Raw genomic sequence first — 16419 nt, forward strand, 5'->3', positions numbered from 1 at the left:
AGCATCACTATACCAGACCTTAAACTATATTACAGAGCAACAGTAACAAAAACAGCATGGTATTGGCACCAAAACAGACTGGTAGACCAATGGTACAGAATAGAGGACACAGAGACTTACCTACAAAATTACAATTATATTAGACAAAGGTGCCAAAAACATGCATTGGAGAAAAGAGAGCCTCTTTAACAAATGGTTCTGGGAAAACTGGAAATACATATGCAACAAAATGAAATTAAATCCTTATCTCTCACCATGCACAAAACTCAACTCAAAGTGGATCAAGGACCTAGGAATTAAACCAGAGACCCTGTGTCTAATAGAAGAAAAAGTAGGCCCTAATCTTCATCATATGGGATTAGGCCCCAACTTCCTTAATAAGACTCCTGTGGTGCAAGAATTAAAACCAAGAATCAAATAATGGGATGGATTCAAAGAAATAGTATCTCTCAATGAATTTACTGGGAGGTTAACTAACAGTACACAGGAAGATTTACAGATTTTCCAGGAACTTGTGATTGACAGATCTGGAAGAGAGATTGAATTAGTCCAGGAAATCTACATGGAACTTCTGAATTAATCATTTACATTTCCAAAATTATCTACAAAAACCTAAAGAAAAATAACACTATAGTTTTCTTTGCCTTTCTAGTTCTCTTAGTTCTTTAAATAGCTCATGTTTCTTTTCTGCTGGTTAATATGAACGCTTTTTATATTTCCCCCTTTTTACTGTCAGTGAAATTGCCAGTCATTTATTTCATTTATAACATTTCTAAAAAGTTTACTGTTCCCCAAGTGTCAGTTCTTTTTCATACTGGCAAATTGAAATATTCCATTCTCGCCTTCCTTTTGTTAAGAAGTCCACAAAGATCACTATTTCTATGTACAACAGGATTGATTATGTGCTTTATATCTTGGTAAACTTGAATAGCTTGCTATCATGATTGCAAAATATAAAGCACTGTCATTCTGTGTTGTAACAGAATGTTTGTTAAGTATTTTATTATTTTAAGTAACTCAATCTAAAGAAACCAATTTCTAGTCTTCCATCTTTTCTATAACTACTCACAAATTTAAAAATATACATATCCTGACAGAAAGAAAATCAGGCAGTATTCTTAGTTCCAAATTAAAATTCAAGAAATAATAATCAAAAAAATTTTTTTCAGGACTGGCGATTGAACTCAGGGCATCACAAGTGCTAGATCATCACTCTACCTACTTCCTCATCCCTTAAGATAATAATAATTAAAACAACTATACTATAAGGACAACTGTAGGGAAAAAGTTGAGGTAAACTTCATAATATGAAAATAAAATCCCATTCAAAACAATTCTTTACTCTCCATTTCCTAGAAAAAAAACTCTCTCTCTCTCTCTCTCTCTCTCTCTCTCTCTCGTGTGTGTGTGTGTGTGTGTATATATACACACACATGAATGAAGTAGACTAACCTAACTCAGAAAAGGTCTAACCTATCAGGCTTTTGGTCACATAATCTTTCAAAGGACCTTACCTGGCCTGTAGCCACATAGTCTTTCAAAGGATGAATAGCCAGACAAAGAATATCATCATCATGACCCAAGTAAAAACGCTGTGTGTTCTGTTGTCTATTGTAAATGACACCCACTGCTGCCACATGGTACACAATTTCACCAATTTGAGTATAAAACAGATTACTTCGACAGTCGTAACCTCTGTAACTAATATAGAAAACAAATCATACAATTAGTTTTGGTCTTTGATCTAATAGGTAATTTTAGAAATAGGTAATTTTAGGGTCATTTAATTTCCAGTTTTAAAGAATGCTGAACAATTAAAAGAAAACACCACCTTCTTAGAGCTATAAGCATTTATGAACTGCTCTGATTACAAATAGCTAATCCAAACCATAATACTGAGCAAAAAACAGCAAGGTGCTGAAAAATATATCTAGTATACTATTAATTGCATGTGTATAATATTAAATTTATAAAGACAAAAACAGTTACTTTTTTAATAAATAAAAGGGTATAGAAAATAATACATATCTGTTTATAAATGCATTTTTATTTACCAAACTAAGTAACAGTGATTGCCTGAAGGGAAATGATGGTTGGGAAGGCAGAAGTGAGAGGAAGGTTTTAAACCCCTTTTATGCATAATGTTGAACTGTGAAAACATATATTTCAAAAAGAAATTTAAAAAACAATTTTAAGTGGCTGTGGCTCAGCAGTAGCACACTTACCTGGTGAATGAGGCACTGGGTTTGATTCTCAGCAGCACATGTAAATAAATAAGGAACTATCAACAACTAAAAAATTTTTTTTAAAAAAAGCAATTTTAAAATATTATGCTCAGGAAAAAGTAACCAAATCTTTTTAAAAATATTATTTATTTATTTATTTATTTTTTAGGTGGACAACTGTGTCCACCAATAAGTAAATATATAAAAAGATATTGTCTTTACTTTTATGTGGTGCTGAGGACCGAACCCAGTGCCTCACGCATGCCAGGCGACCGTGCTACCACTTAAGCCATGTCCCCAACCAATAACCAAATCTTAAAATGTCAATATAATTCTGTCTGTAGCAACCTTGCTTTGTGCTTCAAAGAAACCCAATTTATAAAGCACAACTGAATAGAAATATTGCCTGTTTTACCAGTGGAGAGAAAATAATCTTAATAAATAAATCCTTTCTCAAATTCTTGGAAAGTATTATCAGTCTGATAAGAAAATGAGGGCTGGGATAGGGGTAAATAGAATCAGATTGGAAAACCTGTTGCTGACAAGCTGACATATGAAACTTGTATTGCCAGATATTCTAAGAGAATCCAGAAATTCTAATATTTTATTGAAATTAATACACAAAAGCCAAAATGCTCAGTCAAAAAGAAAGACAATATTATTTTAAATTAGTCACATTTAAGGAAGATGATTATCTCATATTTTTAAAGACAAGATGTCCAATTTAATAATACTGAACTTCCATAAGACAAATTTATTTTTAATAACTTTTTAATATTTATTTTTAACACTTATTCAGTGCTTATTATGTTTCAGGCACTATTCTAAGTCAACAATATCACAGCTTTATGTGCTCCTAATCAGAACTTTAGGAGGTATTGTTATCTCCATTTTACAGAGAGGTTAAGTAACTTGTTTAAAGGCACACAGTTAGTAGAGCTAGTCAATTGTGTGACTTGGAACAAGTTACACAATAAGTGTGAACTAAAATTCAAACACAGAAATGAAAAACAATTGTTTCATACCCATGAACAAAGTGTAATCGGATACTATTTCCTGGAGCCTGTTCTCTTCTTTTAGAAGTAGCACTTTTTTGTTTTTCTTTGCATTGTTCTTTAAGCTGAGGTAGCTCTTCTTTGTAAACCTTTAAAAATGTATATAAGTAGGAAGACATTCATAAAAGGTGCTCATACCCCTAACATAACTTTTAGACATATGGTTACTCTTAATCAACTTTAGCAATTGTCTTCAATAGGAAGGTACTTTTACAAAATGTACTTCTTTAGAAAGAACAAACTCACATATTTAGTGTTCCAGGAAATCTTTATACTTAAGAGAATATTTCAAAAGGAATAACTGGGAGTGTACTGTTTCAAAAATCTTAGGCTAAGAGAATACAGGCATACTTAGTATATCAAGCATTTAACATAAAAGAAAAGTTTATACAAGTGTGCTTTAATGTTTAAAGTGAGAAAACTGAAAGAGTCATACACTACTAGAGAATTTAAGCCACAAAAGATAACAGATACACAGCATGGAGCATGATAAAGACGGAACTGAAGTTTCCAGGGGAAAAAAATTGCTTGAATAGAAAATTACCTGCCGACGATAGGTGAGCTGTGTCTCTTGTTCAATTTCGGAATCCAGTTCTGGAACATCAGACAGGTCTGAATCTGATTCATCACTGTTAGAGTCAGCCAGACTTTCTGTAATTTTTGAAAATGAAATGTCATTTGTTCAAAGAAGATTTATTTTCAAAATAGCAATGTAAGATTAATGATTAAGAGCTAGGTCAATTGACATGGAGACAAGCCATAGAGCAATCAAATGAAATTACCTATTCAAGTGACACAGATGTGAGTAAACTGTACTACAGATTATCTTCCTCTCCACTCATTGCAAACTCAATAGCTCCTTTAAATCCCTTCACTGGCTCCCCCAATGACTGCTACATCAAATTTAAATGTCTGTGCAAATATAAGTGCATATAACCTATAGTTTCCATGAAAATAGCTAAAAAATACTGCACATAGCAAAAGAATTGACATTATATATATATATTCTCTTTGTTAAAAAGCATACATAAAATCTAAACACCCATCTCTGATTTTATTAACATAACCATTTCTTTACTCATCATTTGACAAACTGCAAACAAAAGTACTTTATATCCCATTCTTTGATATCTGACTTAATATAGATCTAAGGTTTAATTCAAAATTTCTGCTAATAACAAACTATACTATGAATTTATGAAATTAGATTATACTTCAATGGTAAAATTGTCATCTTCAAGTTTTTGAAGAGTTATTTCATGGGGAAATTGTTTAGGTGATTCATACTACTCACCTTGGGGTGCTATGTGAAGAGCATCTTTTAGTTTTCTTTCAGGAATAAATTTCCACTGAAAGACAGAGTGATCTGCTCCACCAATAGAAATAACCCACTGATAATCATGTGACCATCTGACATTAGTTACATGAGCTGAATGGCCAATGTATTTTTTAAACTTGGCCCCTATAATGAAAATATATCTTTAAATTATGCACAAATTACAACATACAAAACACTACTGCAAATAGCAAATTTCTATACATAAATCATTGCATCATCCTTCCATTGTCTTAATTATGATTAAATGGAAAAAATGCTAATTCAAAAATGGGTAGAATGAACAAATAAATGTATTGATATCGAGAGATGTAAACATTATTTCCTCTACTACTTCACAGTATAATTTGGTAGAAACTACAAAAGCTGTGAGGCATTATCTTACTGCTTTTAGAAAAGCTGGGGATCAATTGTTTTTGCTTTAAATGGACACAATATATTTATTTCTTCATCTATCTATCTATTTATTTATTTTTTATGTGGTGCTGAGAATCGTACTCAGTACCTCCCAAGTGCAAGGCAAACGCTCTACAAAAGCTGAGCTATAACCCCAGCCCAGGATCAATTGTTTTAATATTAGGACAGCTGACTATTTTGTCCTGAGGCCTTCGGTCTTAAGTGAAGGACCAATCTGATTCATATCTACCCTTTTTCTTTCTCAGTCCAAAAGATATTACTACTAAATTGGGCACAGTGGCACATGCTTGCAATCCCAGTGATTTAGGAAGCTGAGGCAGGAAGATTGCAAGTTTGAGGACAGTCTCAGTAATACAGCAAGACCATCAGCAACTTAGCAAAATCTCAGCACCACATAAAAATAAAGATATTGAGTCCGACTACAACTAAAAAATAAATATTTAAATAAAAAATCTTGTTTCAAAACAAAAACTAAAAAGTACTGGAGACGTGGCTCAGTGGTAAAGCACCCCTGGGTTCACTCCTCATTACTGAATTGAAATAAGATGTATTATCAAATCAGATACAACCTTTTCCTAATCTTAAATTGGACAATATAACAATATAAAAGAGATTTTTTTCTAGTAATAATGCTAAAGTATTCAAGTATGTGAATTCAATAAACATAGAATCTTAAAATACCTCTACTAATTATTTAAATATGCAATAGTAATATCCTATCTTTTCTTTCACTTACCTAGCTATAGTCTCAAGCTGACTCACAAGTGCCTAGAAATAAAAATCATCCTTACCATAAAATAAATTACTAACAAAAAGGAAACAAGAGAGCTGGAGTTGTGGCTCAGTGGCAGAGTGCTTGCCTACATGTGAGAGGCACTGGGTTTGATTCTCAGAACCCCATATAGATAAAACATTTTTTTAAAAAAGGAAACAAAGAAAAACAATATATGTTCTTGAAGCAAGGAGAAATCTCTTACACAAAACTAATTTTATTAGACTTTGGTTAAATATTCACATAGTAATTCAGAAGACTACTACATATTTCATTTCATTATATAAATGAAGTAAAATTATTAAGCAAAAATAATACTGTCTTCACATTTGCAAAAGATAAATTGTCAATGAAGCCCATTCAATTGACTTAAAAAACTCAGAAAATTATAGTATTTTGTTTTTACATGGAGGTCAGTGTATGTGAAGCAATTAATGGGAGCAATGTCTAATGTTAAAATCATAATTATTACTGAAGCTTGACAAGCAGACAAGTATCATCTTAACAGTTGTCAGGCATGGTGACTTTCATGTCCTGGCTATGTGGTGGGATCTAGAAACAGGGTACTTTATTTATTTATTTATTTATTTTAGCTATTGTTGGACCTTTATTTTATTTATTTTTATGTGGTGCTGAGGATCGAACCCAGTGCCTCACTCTTACTAGGCAAGCAAGCAATTTACCACTGTGCTACAACCCCAGCCTGAAACAGGGTACTTTAATTGCTAGATATTTAGCTAGTCTTTATTAATATACTTAGAGTTACATATGGAAGAATTTGTATGCATCTGAGAAGCTGACATCACACAGGCAGAATCAATAACATGGCAAAGGAGACAGGATCTTGAACTCATTACTTCACTACAGAGGCCCCCAGTAGAAATACCAGCCTCGGCTTCTGAGAAATTTGAGCCTTTAAGTTTGATATCAGTGGACTACATATCTGATCAAACTATATTAGCTGTTCCAATAATCTGCATTCTAATGTTTGTCCAATAGCTTTTATCAACAAGCCAAGTAAATCTCATTATAGCATCTACTATAAGTACGGATGTTCTAGAACATTAACTGCACCTAATATAAAGATCCATGCATAGAAAAGAATTCTTTGACAATTAAAGCTCAGAAGAAACTTGGATTTTCCTAAGGAATAAGAATGAATTTTTAAAAAATCCACAATGAAAACTATTTTGTGCCCTGATTCATTTTATTTTTGTTTACAGGAAGCTCAGAATCAAATTTGATTTGATTCAAATCAAATCAAATTCATTTTCTTTATCTTGTTTTAATGTGTACTTCTATTTATATTTCCTCTGGTACTGATTCTTTAATTATTTCAGTATTAATAGACTTGTTATAAATTGATTTAAAAACTTTATGAAACAATGCATGGAACAGATGAAAGATTACTAATATAGCATTTCATTCAATGATCCCCAGATCTGTGAATAGAATGATTGATATCATCATTTTAGAAGACATCCAATTAAAAAGGATACATAAAGTATAGAGGAAACAACAAATAAAAAATCATTTTTTACATCTATTATTGAAAATCAATGTCAAAACAAAAAATGCTAAAGACTGAAGCAAAACATGCTCATTCATCAAAACCAACAAGTTAGTAAGTTCTGAGTTTATACACTTGACTACTTCCTTAGATTCTTTTTTTTTTTTTTTTTTTTTTTAAATATTTATTTGTTAGTTTTTTCGGCGGACACAATATCTTTGTTTGTATGTGGTGCTGAGGATTGAACCCGGGCAGCATGCATGCCAGGCGAGCACGCTACCGCTTGAGCCACATCCCCAGCCCCTTCCTTAGATTCTTGAGAAAATAAAATAAAATTTCTCCCAAAATATACGTATACAATAAGCTAAATTATTAAAGATAATAAGTGATAAGAAAAGTATAACCATCATTGCAATTTAACTACATGAAACAATTCAGGAAGTGGGAGAAAAAAATTTAAAAAAAAAAACAGGTCTTGGGGATGAGGTTGTGGCTCAGTGGTAGAGTACTTGACTAGCATACGTGAGGCACTGGGTTTGATCCTTAGCACCACATTAAAAAGTAAATAAATAAATAAAGTTACTTAAAAAAAGAAGAAACAGGTCTAGTCCATTTGTTATAATGTATAAATTCAAAATAATTTCATAATAAAAACTTCATGACCAAAAATAAATGTAACATATGACAATAATACAGAACTTGCAAAATAAAGGCCTTTACCAAGCAGTATACATTTTTAAAAATATGAAATCCTGTTACCTATTTCAAGATTGATTTTCTGCAAGAACATAAGTCTTTTATAAGAGCTTACTTAAAATATTTAAAAGAAGAGATACCTTTTCTTAAACATGGATATCGGAATAATTTTATAATTCCATAGTCATCAGCTGTAACTAAAACTTGGCCAATATAATTTCCATCTACTGAATTTATATCATTGATATCTGAATATTTGGGCCAAATTCCATTTACTTCAAGGCCTGAAACACATGTCCATGAAGCCCAATGAACACCTTTGAGTTCTTCTTTACTTGTCACTTCTTTTCCCCCTAAAAATAAATCAGTCTGAATTTAAGAAGTTATTTCACTTATTTTTTTACTCAAGCTTAAATTTTACTGATAACATGGTGATCTCAAATTTTAAATATTTCCCACCCCAATTAGAGGAGACTACGGGAAAAAGTAAGTGTGGTTAAGGAGAAAACAAAATGCAAGAAGCTTTTTAAAGAAGCCACCAATGGAATTATACCAATTCAGAGACATACATAGATTTAATATGATTTATGGCTTAGCAGGTTCACTATGTGAATCCTATTAAAATAATGACACAGATTAACCACAACAGGGTGAGTTATAAGAGAAGTAAAAGCTATGAGAAAGTGGCTATGAGAAACCTAAGACACATAACTTACAAAGAGAACTAAAAAATACCAAAAAAGGTAGGATTGGTGGAGAGTAATACATTTACATCTGGTAAAAGAATTTTAGGACTCAGTAAATTTTCATTACATATAGATCACTAATGAAAAACTTTTGCAGAAAAACAGTAATTTATGTGGCTCATCTTATTTAATAAGTTCTTGGAAGATAGGAACTAATTAAACATCATATTAACTAAAGTACTACAAGGTTAATATTTTAATGATTGTTTTTATTCTTCTATTTTTAAATCTTTGATTTAGTTTGTTAGCTAGATTATTAGTATTTGCAAAATTTATTTGAGGCAACCACAAACAGATAAATAATTTATGGTTACACATTTGTAGCAATTATATTTACTTAGTTTCACCCAAAAGATGACATTTGACTCTAATACACAGTGGAATTTTACCATATACTGGTCACATGGTGTGAAATTTAATATAAGTCTGTCTTCAATTCTTCAAGTAAAGGAGGTTTAATTAAGAAACAAAAGAATACAGAATGGTGGTTTCTAGGGACTGGGAGAAGTGGTGGGGATGGGGAGATCTTGGCAAAGAGTACAGTTTCAGTTATACAGGATGAATAAATTCTGCAGATTTAATGTATAGCATGTTGATTACAATTAATAATATATTATTGCATAGTATACTTTAAATCTGCCAACAGATATGGTATTAAATGCTCTTACCACAAACAAAAAATGGTAACTCTGTGAAGTGATGAATATATTAATTATCTTTATTGTGGAAAACATTTCACAATGTACAGCATATGTACATAAGGACATCACACTGTACATTGTAAATATATACAACTTTTATATGTCAATTGTATCTCAATAATCCTCAGGGGGGAATCCTAGAGAATTTCAACATAATGTGGTAGCCCCATAGAAAAGAAATGCTTGAAATGTTAGCTCAGTTCATCCTTGATTTCCTATGCTCAAATGAAACTTATTTGCTACTTCTTGTGAAATTCTAAAATATTTTATAGACACTAAAAATCTACAAACTATATATGTTTTACTAGAAAAATTTACCTGGCATCCTATAAAAAAGTCTTTTCCCATTTCCATCATTTGTCTGTAAATATCTACTATCTGAGGACCAGTCCAGATGAGTGATGAAACTAAGTGATCCAACACATTCACCAACTTTTTTATAACGCTGAGCAACTCCATAAATATCAACTGAGCTGTCATTGCAGCCAACAGCAAGGTAAGTTCCATCTGGTGAATATTTTAACTCATGAATTGCTTCCTTCCTATCTTTAATATGTACAACTTCCGTCATATCTCTGTTAAAAAGAAAAAAATGAGACCATGTGAACAATGTCACAGCAAAATTCTGTTTTCAAAAATGACCATAAGTCTGTACCAAATGTTTATAAACTATAAAATAAATGTAAATAAATACTATTAGTTCAGGAATAATTATTTTGGGGACAATAACTATATGTCAGAAGTAGAGAAAAATGGGGCTGGGTTGTGGTTCAGTGATAGAGCACTTGCATAGCAAACATGAAGCCCTGGGTTTAATCTTTAGAAGGGAGGGTGGGGAAGAGGAAGAGGGAGGGAGAAGAAGAGAGAGAGAGAGAGAGAAAGGAAGAGGGACTGAATTTCAGTTCATAAATTATCTGTACATTGTTTAGAGATTCCTACTAAATCTGGAGCCATACAATAAAGGAAACAGGATTTTTATGATAAAAGTTCTTTGTAAATACTGAGTTCATAAAAAAACTTAGCTATAAACACTATAATTTTCAAATACATTTTTATAATGAGCCAAATATGTAAAATTACATTCAGGAAATAAATAAAAAATATGAAAAGAATAGTTACTTCAGCAATATTTTTGAATATATATCTTTATATGGCCATCATTAGTTATTTTTACTTCAAGCTTTCACTTTTTTAATAGAACACAAATTCCTCCCTTAGGGATCATATCAACCAGTGAAGTTTAACTTTTTCTTCAATGATGCCTTATAAACAAGTTTCAAAAATAACCCAGGTATTGGTAACAGCCTTAAAAACAAATAGTTTATCCCTTCTAATTTCCAAAGTTTTTAGAACTGGTGAAGAGGATGGGAGGCAGAGAGAGAAAAAGGGTAAATGATAGTTCTAATTGGTGCCAGGAACTTTTCTTCTTATAAATTTTGCATCACATATCTGATATGCTCCATCTAGACAATTTTAGAAATAGAACTGTTTCTCAGTTTTTAAAGTTTCTAAATGGACAATTTAAAACAATCAAACTCAAATTTCTTTACTAATGCTGAGTACTTACTTTGTTTTAGCATTAAGGATTCAAACTTAGCTTCTATGAAAGATAGATATGAAGTTATTATGATAAAAGGTGATAACTGTTCAAAGGGAATTTGTGAAGAAATTGAAAGAAGGGTTATAAAGAATAAAGAATAAGGCAGGAAGGAACCAAGGAAGGGTGAAACCTAATATGAGCATAAAACCTGAGGAACTGGCAAAGTCTGAGAGAAGTTTTCTAGGAAGAAGATACAGCATGAGCTGAAGTTTGGAAGTATTCAAGTGTGTGGCACATTTGAAGAATAGTGGGTAATGTAATGTGGATATAAATATAAACTGGCAAAGTAGAAAATGATGGGATTAAAGAGATAAATTGAGGGAAACCTATTACAGATCTGATATGTTGCAAAGGAGTTTGGATTTTAACATGGTGTTAACCATATAAAGAAAGAGATAAAAATCAGCCCCTTAAGTGCAAAAAGGGAACCAAAACAAAACAAAGAAAAACCAGTGTATGTGACACAGAATGCCAGCAATTTACCAAAAATTCATTTCTCCATCTTCCTAGACTGAATTTCTCAGGTTCCTTTGCAGTTAGTCTAGCCACCATGAGATGTGAAAGGAAATCATGTGAACCATTTCAAAGCCATGCTTTTTTAGAAAGCAGACATACCCTCTTTAAACACTTTTGCCTGTCCTGCTGGCAAAATATAGATATGACAATGAATCCTAGGGACTGATAAAGCATAACACAATGAAAGGAGCCTAGGTCTTTGAGTTGCCTAGGAAAAGAAAGTCACTCATTGACTTCAGGCTGTTACAAGTGCAAGAATTAATCTTCAGTTAAACCTCTGCCATTATACAGCTGGGACATGTAAATTATAGCAGTTAGTGATTGCCCTAACCAATAAATATTAAAAAGAGAAACAGAAAAAGAGCCCTAAGATAGACGAGATATTGTAATGTTTAAAGATTCTATACTTTAAAAAAAATTTCCTGGTTAAAAATCACTTTTGCCTAGACCTTATAACTTGCCAGGTCCTCTTCCTAAGCATAGACTCACATAACTGTCTCTATCTTTCCTAGACACTCCTTCAAGTTATAATTAAATCCATGCACCTTATTTCTCTTTGCTTACATCTATCCATCCACTCTGTAGCTATATAGAGAACAATTTATGGTAGAGCATGATTTCTTTTAAGAAGAATGTCCAAGGTACTATTTGATAGTTTTTACTTTTTATGCTTCCCTTATTAAAAATGTCATAATTTTCACAAACCTTAATTAAAATGTTTCTGAAAATTCTTCATAATGATTTCAGTACTTTTCAACCATATTTTTGTTCTAGAGACTTTTGTTACTATACCCTTTCCCTTATCTACTAAAGCATGAATGTACACACACAATATAAAACAGCAGTGATGGAGAGAGAGATTCTGGTTGACGGATTGATTTTACAGTATGTATTATGTTGCTATGAATACAGAGTTTATGTAATTGTGAATTATATGACTACTGTCCCTTATAAAGAAGTTTCTCTAATTTAAAGAACAAAATGTTATTAGATAAAAGCTTGTTAATTAAAAGAATTCTGGGAGCCGGGGGCATATGTCAGGGATAGAGCACTTGTCCAGTGTGCACAAAGCTGGGTTTGATTCTTAGCACTGCAAAACAAAACAAAACAAAAACTGTAATTTGGATGAAGACTTTTGGGGAAATAATAGGTGAATGCTATGGTTTGTTTTTAAAAAAAGATGGAGGTAAAAGTCTGGGAATACTTATGAATTAACATAATACATCATCAAGATACACAGTGTTGATAAGGGAATATAACAAAATAATCATTCCTAGAAGAGGGAGTCTACAGTGACATTACCAAATGAAGTGGGGTAGAGATCCATGATGTCTAAACTTTATTCTGGGACTTAGCTCAGCAAAAGATAGAAACTGGGAGGTAATGGATCCATGGTCCAGCAGAGGTAACACTGTATGAAAGAGCTGATAACAAAATAAAGTATTCAAGTTCAGTTTGAGAAAGCCATTGTAATTGTACTAACACAAGGGAGCTGTAGCATGAGCTGAGTCTGGTGAGGAAAGTAGAGGAAAAATCATGAAAGGCCTTGTGGGTCCTGTTAAGATTTGTGGCCTTAATTTGTGAGTTTAAACTAGGTTAGATGCTTTACGGAGATATGGCTTTGCCTTGGTATATCACCTTATACCCTAATTTAAGAACAGTATGTTATGAATAGGTATATAGCTTAATGATAGAGCTCTTTTTAAATTTTTTTATTGTTCTAATTAGTTATACATGTTAGTAGAAAGCATTTCAACACACTGTACACAAATGGAGCACAACTTCTCATTTATGACTGTACATGATGCAGAGATACACCATTCATGCACTTGTACATGTACACAGGGTAATCATCTTCATCTCATTCCACCATTCTTTCCACCCTCATACCCCCTCCCCTCCCCTCTCCTCACTCTCCTCTGTTCAATTCCAAGTTCCTCCATTCTTCCCTACCTAGCCACACACCCCCAATATGTATCAACATCCTCAAATCAGAGGAAACATTTGGCCTTTGGTTTTTGGGGATTGGCTTATTTCACTTAGCATGATATTCTCCAGCTCAGTCCATTTACCTGCAAATGCCATAATTTCATTCTTCTTTAAGACTGAGTAATATTCCATTGTGTGTGTGTGTGTGTGTGTGTGTATGTATGTATGTATGTGTGTGTATATATATATATATACATGTACACACACACACCACAGTTTCTTTTTTTTCCCTTTTAACTCCTTTTAATGTTAGGCATCAAAAGAATTTTAATATTTGCCTATACATTTAAGAATGTCATAGCACAGAAGGATTATTTCCTAGTTATTCACAAGTTTATGTAATATATGCAGTTTGTGTAATATTTCTAGTTGAAAATTCTCAGTGAGACAAAACAACAGTTCATGTTAAGAAATTATTCAAATTAAAGCATAATTTAATTATTTTTCCTTGTTAAAATACATATGTAACACAGAACTTCCAAAAAACATATAGCTAGGTCTAAGATGAAAATAAATATAGCATCAACTGTGAACAGTGACTGGTATGTGTAAGTCATTGGTGGCCAATCATTTTAGGCTATAGATTTATAGATTCTTGAGTTTTTAAAAATTTTAATTGCTTTTATTTTTTTAAATACATGACAGCAGAATGCATCACAATTCTTATTACACATATAGAACACAATGTTTCATATATGTGTTTGTATATAAAGTATATTCACACCAACTCATGTCCTCCTACATGTACTTTGGATAATGAAGTCCATCACATTCCACATTCCATCATTGCTAATCCCCTGCCCCTTCCCTTCCCCCCACTGCCCTATCTAGAATTCGTCTATTCCTTCAATGCTCCCTCTCCCTACCCCACTATGAGTCAGTCACCTTATATCAGAGAAAACATTCAGCATTTGTTTTTTTTGGGGGGGGGGATTGGCTAACTTCACTTAGCATTATCTTCTCCAATGCCATCCATTTACCTGAAAATGCTAGGATTTTATTCTCTTTTATTGCTAAGCAATATTCCATTGTGTATAAATGCCACATTTTTTAAATCCATTCATCTACTGAAGGGCATCTAGGTTGGTTCCACAGTTTAGTTATTGTGAATTGTGCTGCTATAAACATTGATGTGAATGTGTCCCTGTAGTATGCTGTTTTTAAGTCCTTTGGGTATTGACCGAGGAGAGGGATAGCTGGGTCAAATGGTGGTTCTATTCCAAGTTTTCCAAGGACTCTCCATACTGCGTTCCATATTGGCTGCACCAATTTGCAGTCCCACCAGTAATATATGAGTGTGCCTTTTCCCCTACATCCTCGCCAACACTTATTGTTGTTTGTCTTCATAATAGTTGCCATTCTGACTGGAGTGAGATGGTATCTTAAAGTAGTTTTGATTTGCATTTCTCTAATTGCTAGAGATGATGAACATTTTTTCATATATTTGTTTACTGATTGAACATCCTCTTCTGAGAAGTGTCTGCTCATGTCCATGGCCCATTTATTGATACTACAGTTTCTTTATCCATTTATCTGTTGAAGGGCACCTAGGTTGGTTCCATAGTTTGGCTATTGTGAGTTGAGCTGCTATAAACATTCATGTGGCTGCATAACTGCAGTATGCTTATTTTAAGTCCTTTGGGTATAAACTGAGGAGTGGGATAGTTGGGTCAAATGGTGGTATCATTCCAAGTTTTCTGAGGAATCTCCAAACTGCTTTCCAGAGTGGTTGTACCAATTTGCAATATATGAGTGTACCTTTTCTCCCCAATCCTCACCGATATTTATTGTTGCTTGTCTTCTTGATAATTGCCATTCTGACTGGAGTGAGATGAAAATCTTACTGTAGTTTTGATTTGCATCTCTCTGTTAGAGAAGTTGAACATTTTTTTCATATATTTGTTAATCGATTATATGTCTTGTGAGAAGTGTCTGTTCAGTTTCTCAGCCCCTTTAGTGACTGCATTATTTGTGTTCTGATGTTAAATTTTTTGAGTTCTTTATATATCCTGGAGATTAATGCTTTATCTGATGTGTATGTGGTAAAGATTTTCTCTTATTCTGTAGGCTCTCTCTTCACATTATTGTTTCCTTTGCTGAGAAGAAGCTTTTTAGTTTGAACCCATCCTACTTATTTATTTATTTTTATTGGTTGTTCAAAACATTACAAAGCTCTTGACATATCATATTTCATACATTAGATTCAAGTTGGTTATGAACTCCCAATTTTACCCCAAATACAGATTGCAGAATCACATCGGTTATACATCCACTGATTTACATATTGCCATACTAGTGTCTGTTGTATTCTGCTACCTTTCCTATCCTCTACTATACCCCCTCCCCTCCCCTCCCATCTTCTCTCTCTACCCCATCTACTGTAATTCATTTCTATACTTGTTTATTTTCCCATTCCCCTCTTACATGTAATTTTGTATAACAATGAGGGTCTCCCTCCATTACCATGCAATTTCCCTTTTCTCTCCCTTTCCCTCCCACCTCATGTATCTGTTTAATGTTAATCTTTTCTTCCTGCTCTTCCTCCCTGCTCTGTTCTTAGTTGCTCTCATTATATCAAAGAAGACATTTGGTATTTGTTTTTTAGGGATTGGCTAGCTTCACTAAGCATAATCTGCTCTAGTGCCATCCATTTCCCTGCAAATTCCATGATTTTGTCATTTTTTTAGTGCTGCGTAATACTCCATGGTGTATAAATGCCACATTTTTTTTATCCATTCATCTATTGAAGGGCATCTGGGTTGGTTCCACAGACTAGCAATTGTGAATTGTGCTGCTATGAACATCGATGTAGCAGTATCCCTGTATCTCTTTTAAGGTCTTCAGGGAATAGTCCGT

At 32.9% G+C, this 16419-nt stretch overlaps 1 protein-coding gene across 1 annotated transcript in view; it reads right to left on the reverse strand.

Moving 5' to 3' along the window:
* The window catches only part of Eml5 (EMAP like 5), a 194718-nt gene that overhangs the window by 99603 nt on the left and 78696 nt on the right, over nt 1-16419 (reverse strand). The window contains exons 12-17 of the mRNA XM_048799527.1: nt 9777-10033; nt 8152-8364; nt 4575-4742; nt 3825-3931; nt 3251-3369; nt 1515-1701 (exon numbers count right to left, since the gene is read on the reverse strand). Of these exons, the coding sequence (XP_048655484.1) occupies nt 1515-1701; nt 3251-3369; nt 3825-3931; nt 4575-4742; nt 8152-8364; nt 9777-10033 (1051 nt within the window). The remainder of the gene's footprint in view (nt 1-1514; nt 1702-3250; nt 3370-3824; nt 3932-4574; nt 4743-8151; nt 8365-9776; nt 10034-16419) is intronic.

Source organism: Marmota marmota, unplaced genomic scaffold (genome assembly GCF_001458135.2).
Source record: "Marmota marmota marmota unplaced genomic scaffold, marMar, whole genome shotgun sequence".
NCBI classification, from domain to species: domain Eukaryota; kingdom Metazoa; phylum Chordata; class Mammalia; order Rodentia; family Sciuridae; genus Marmota; species Marmota marmota.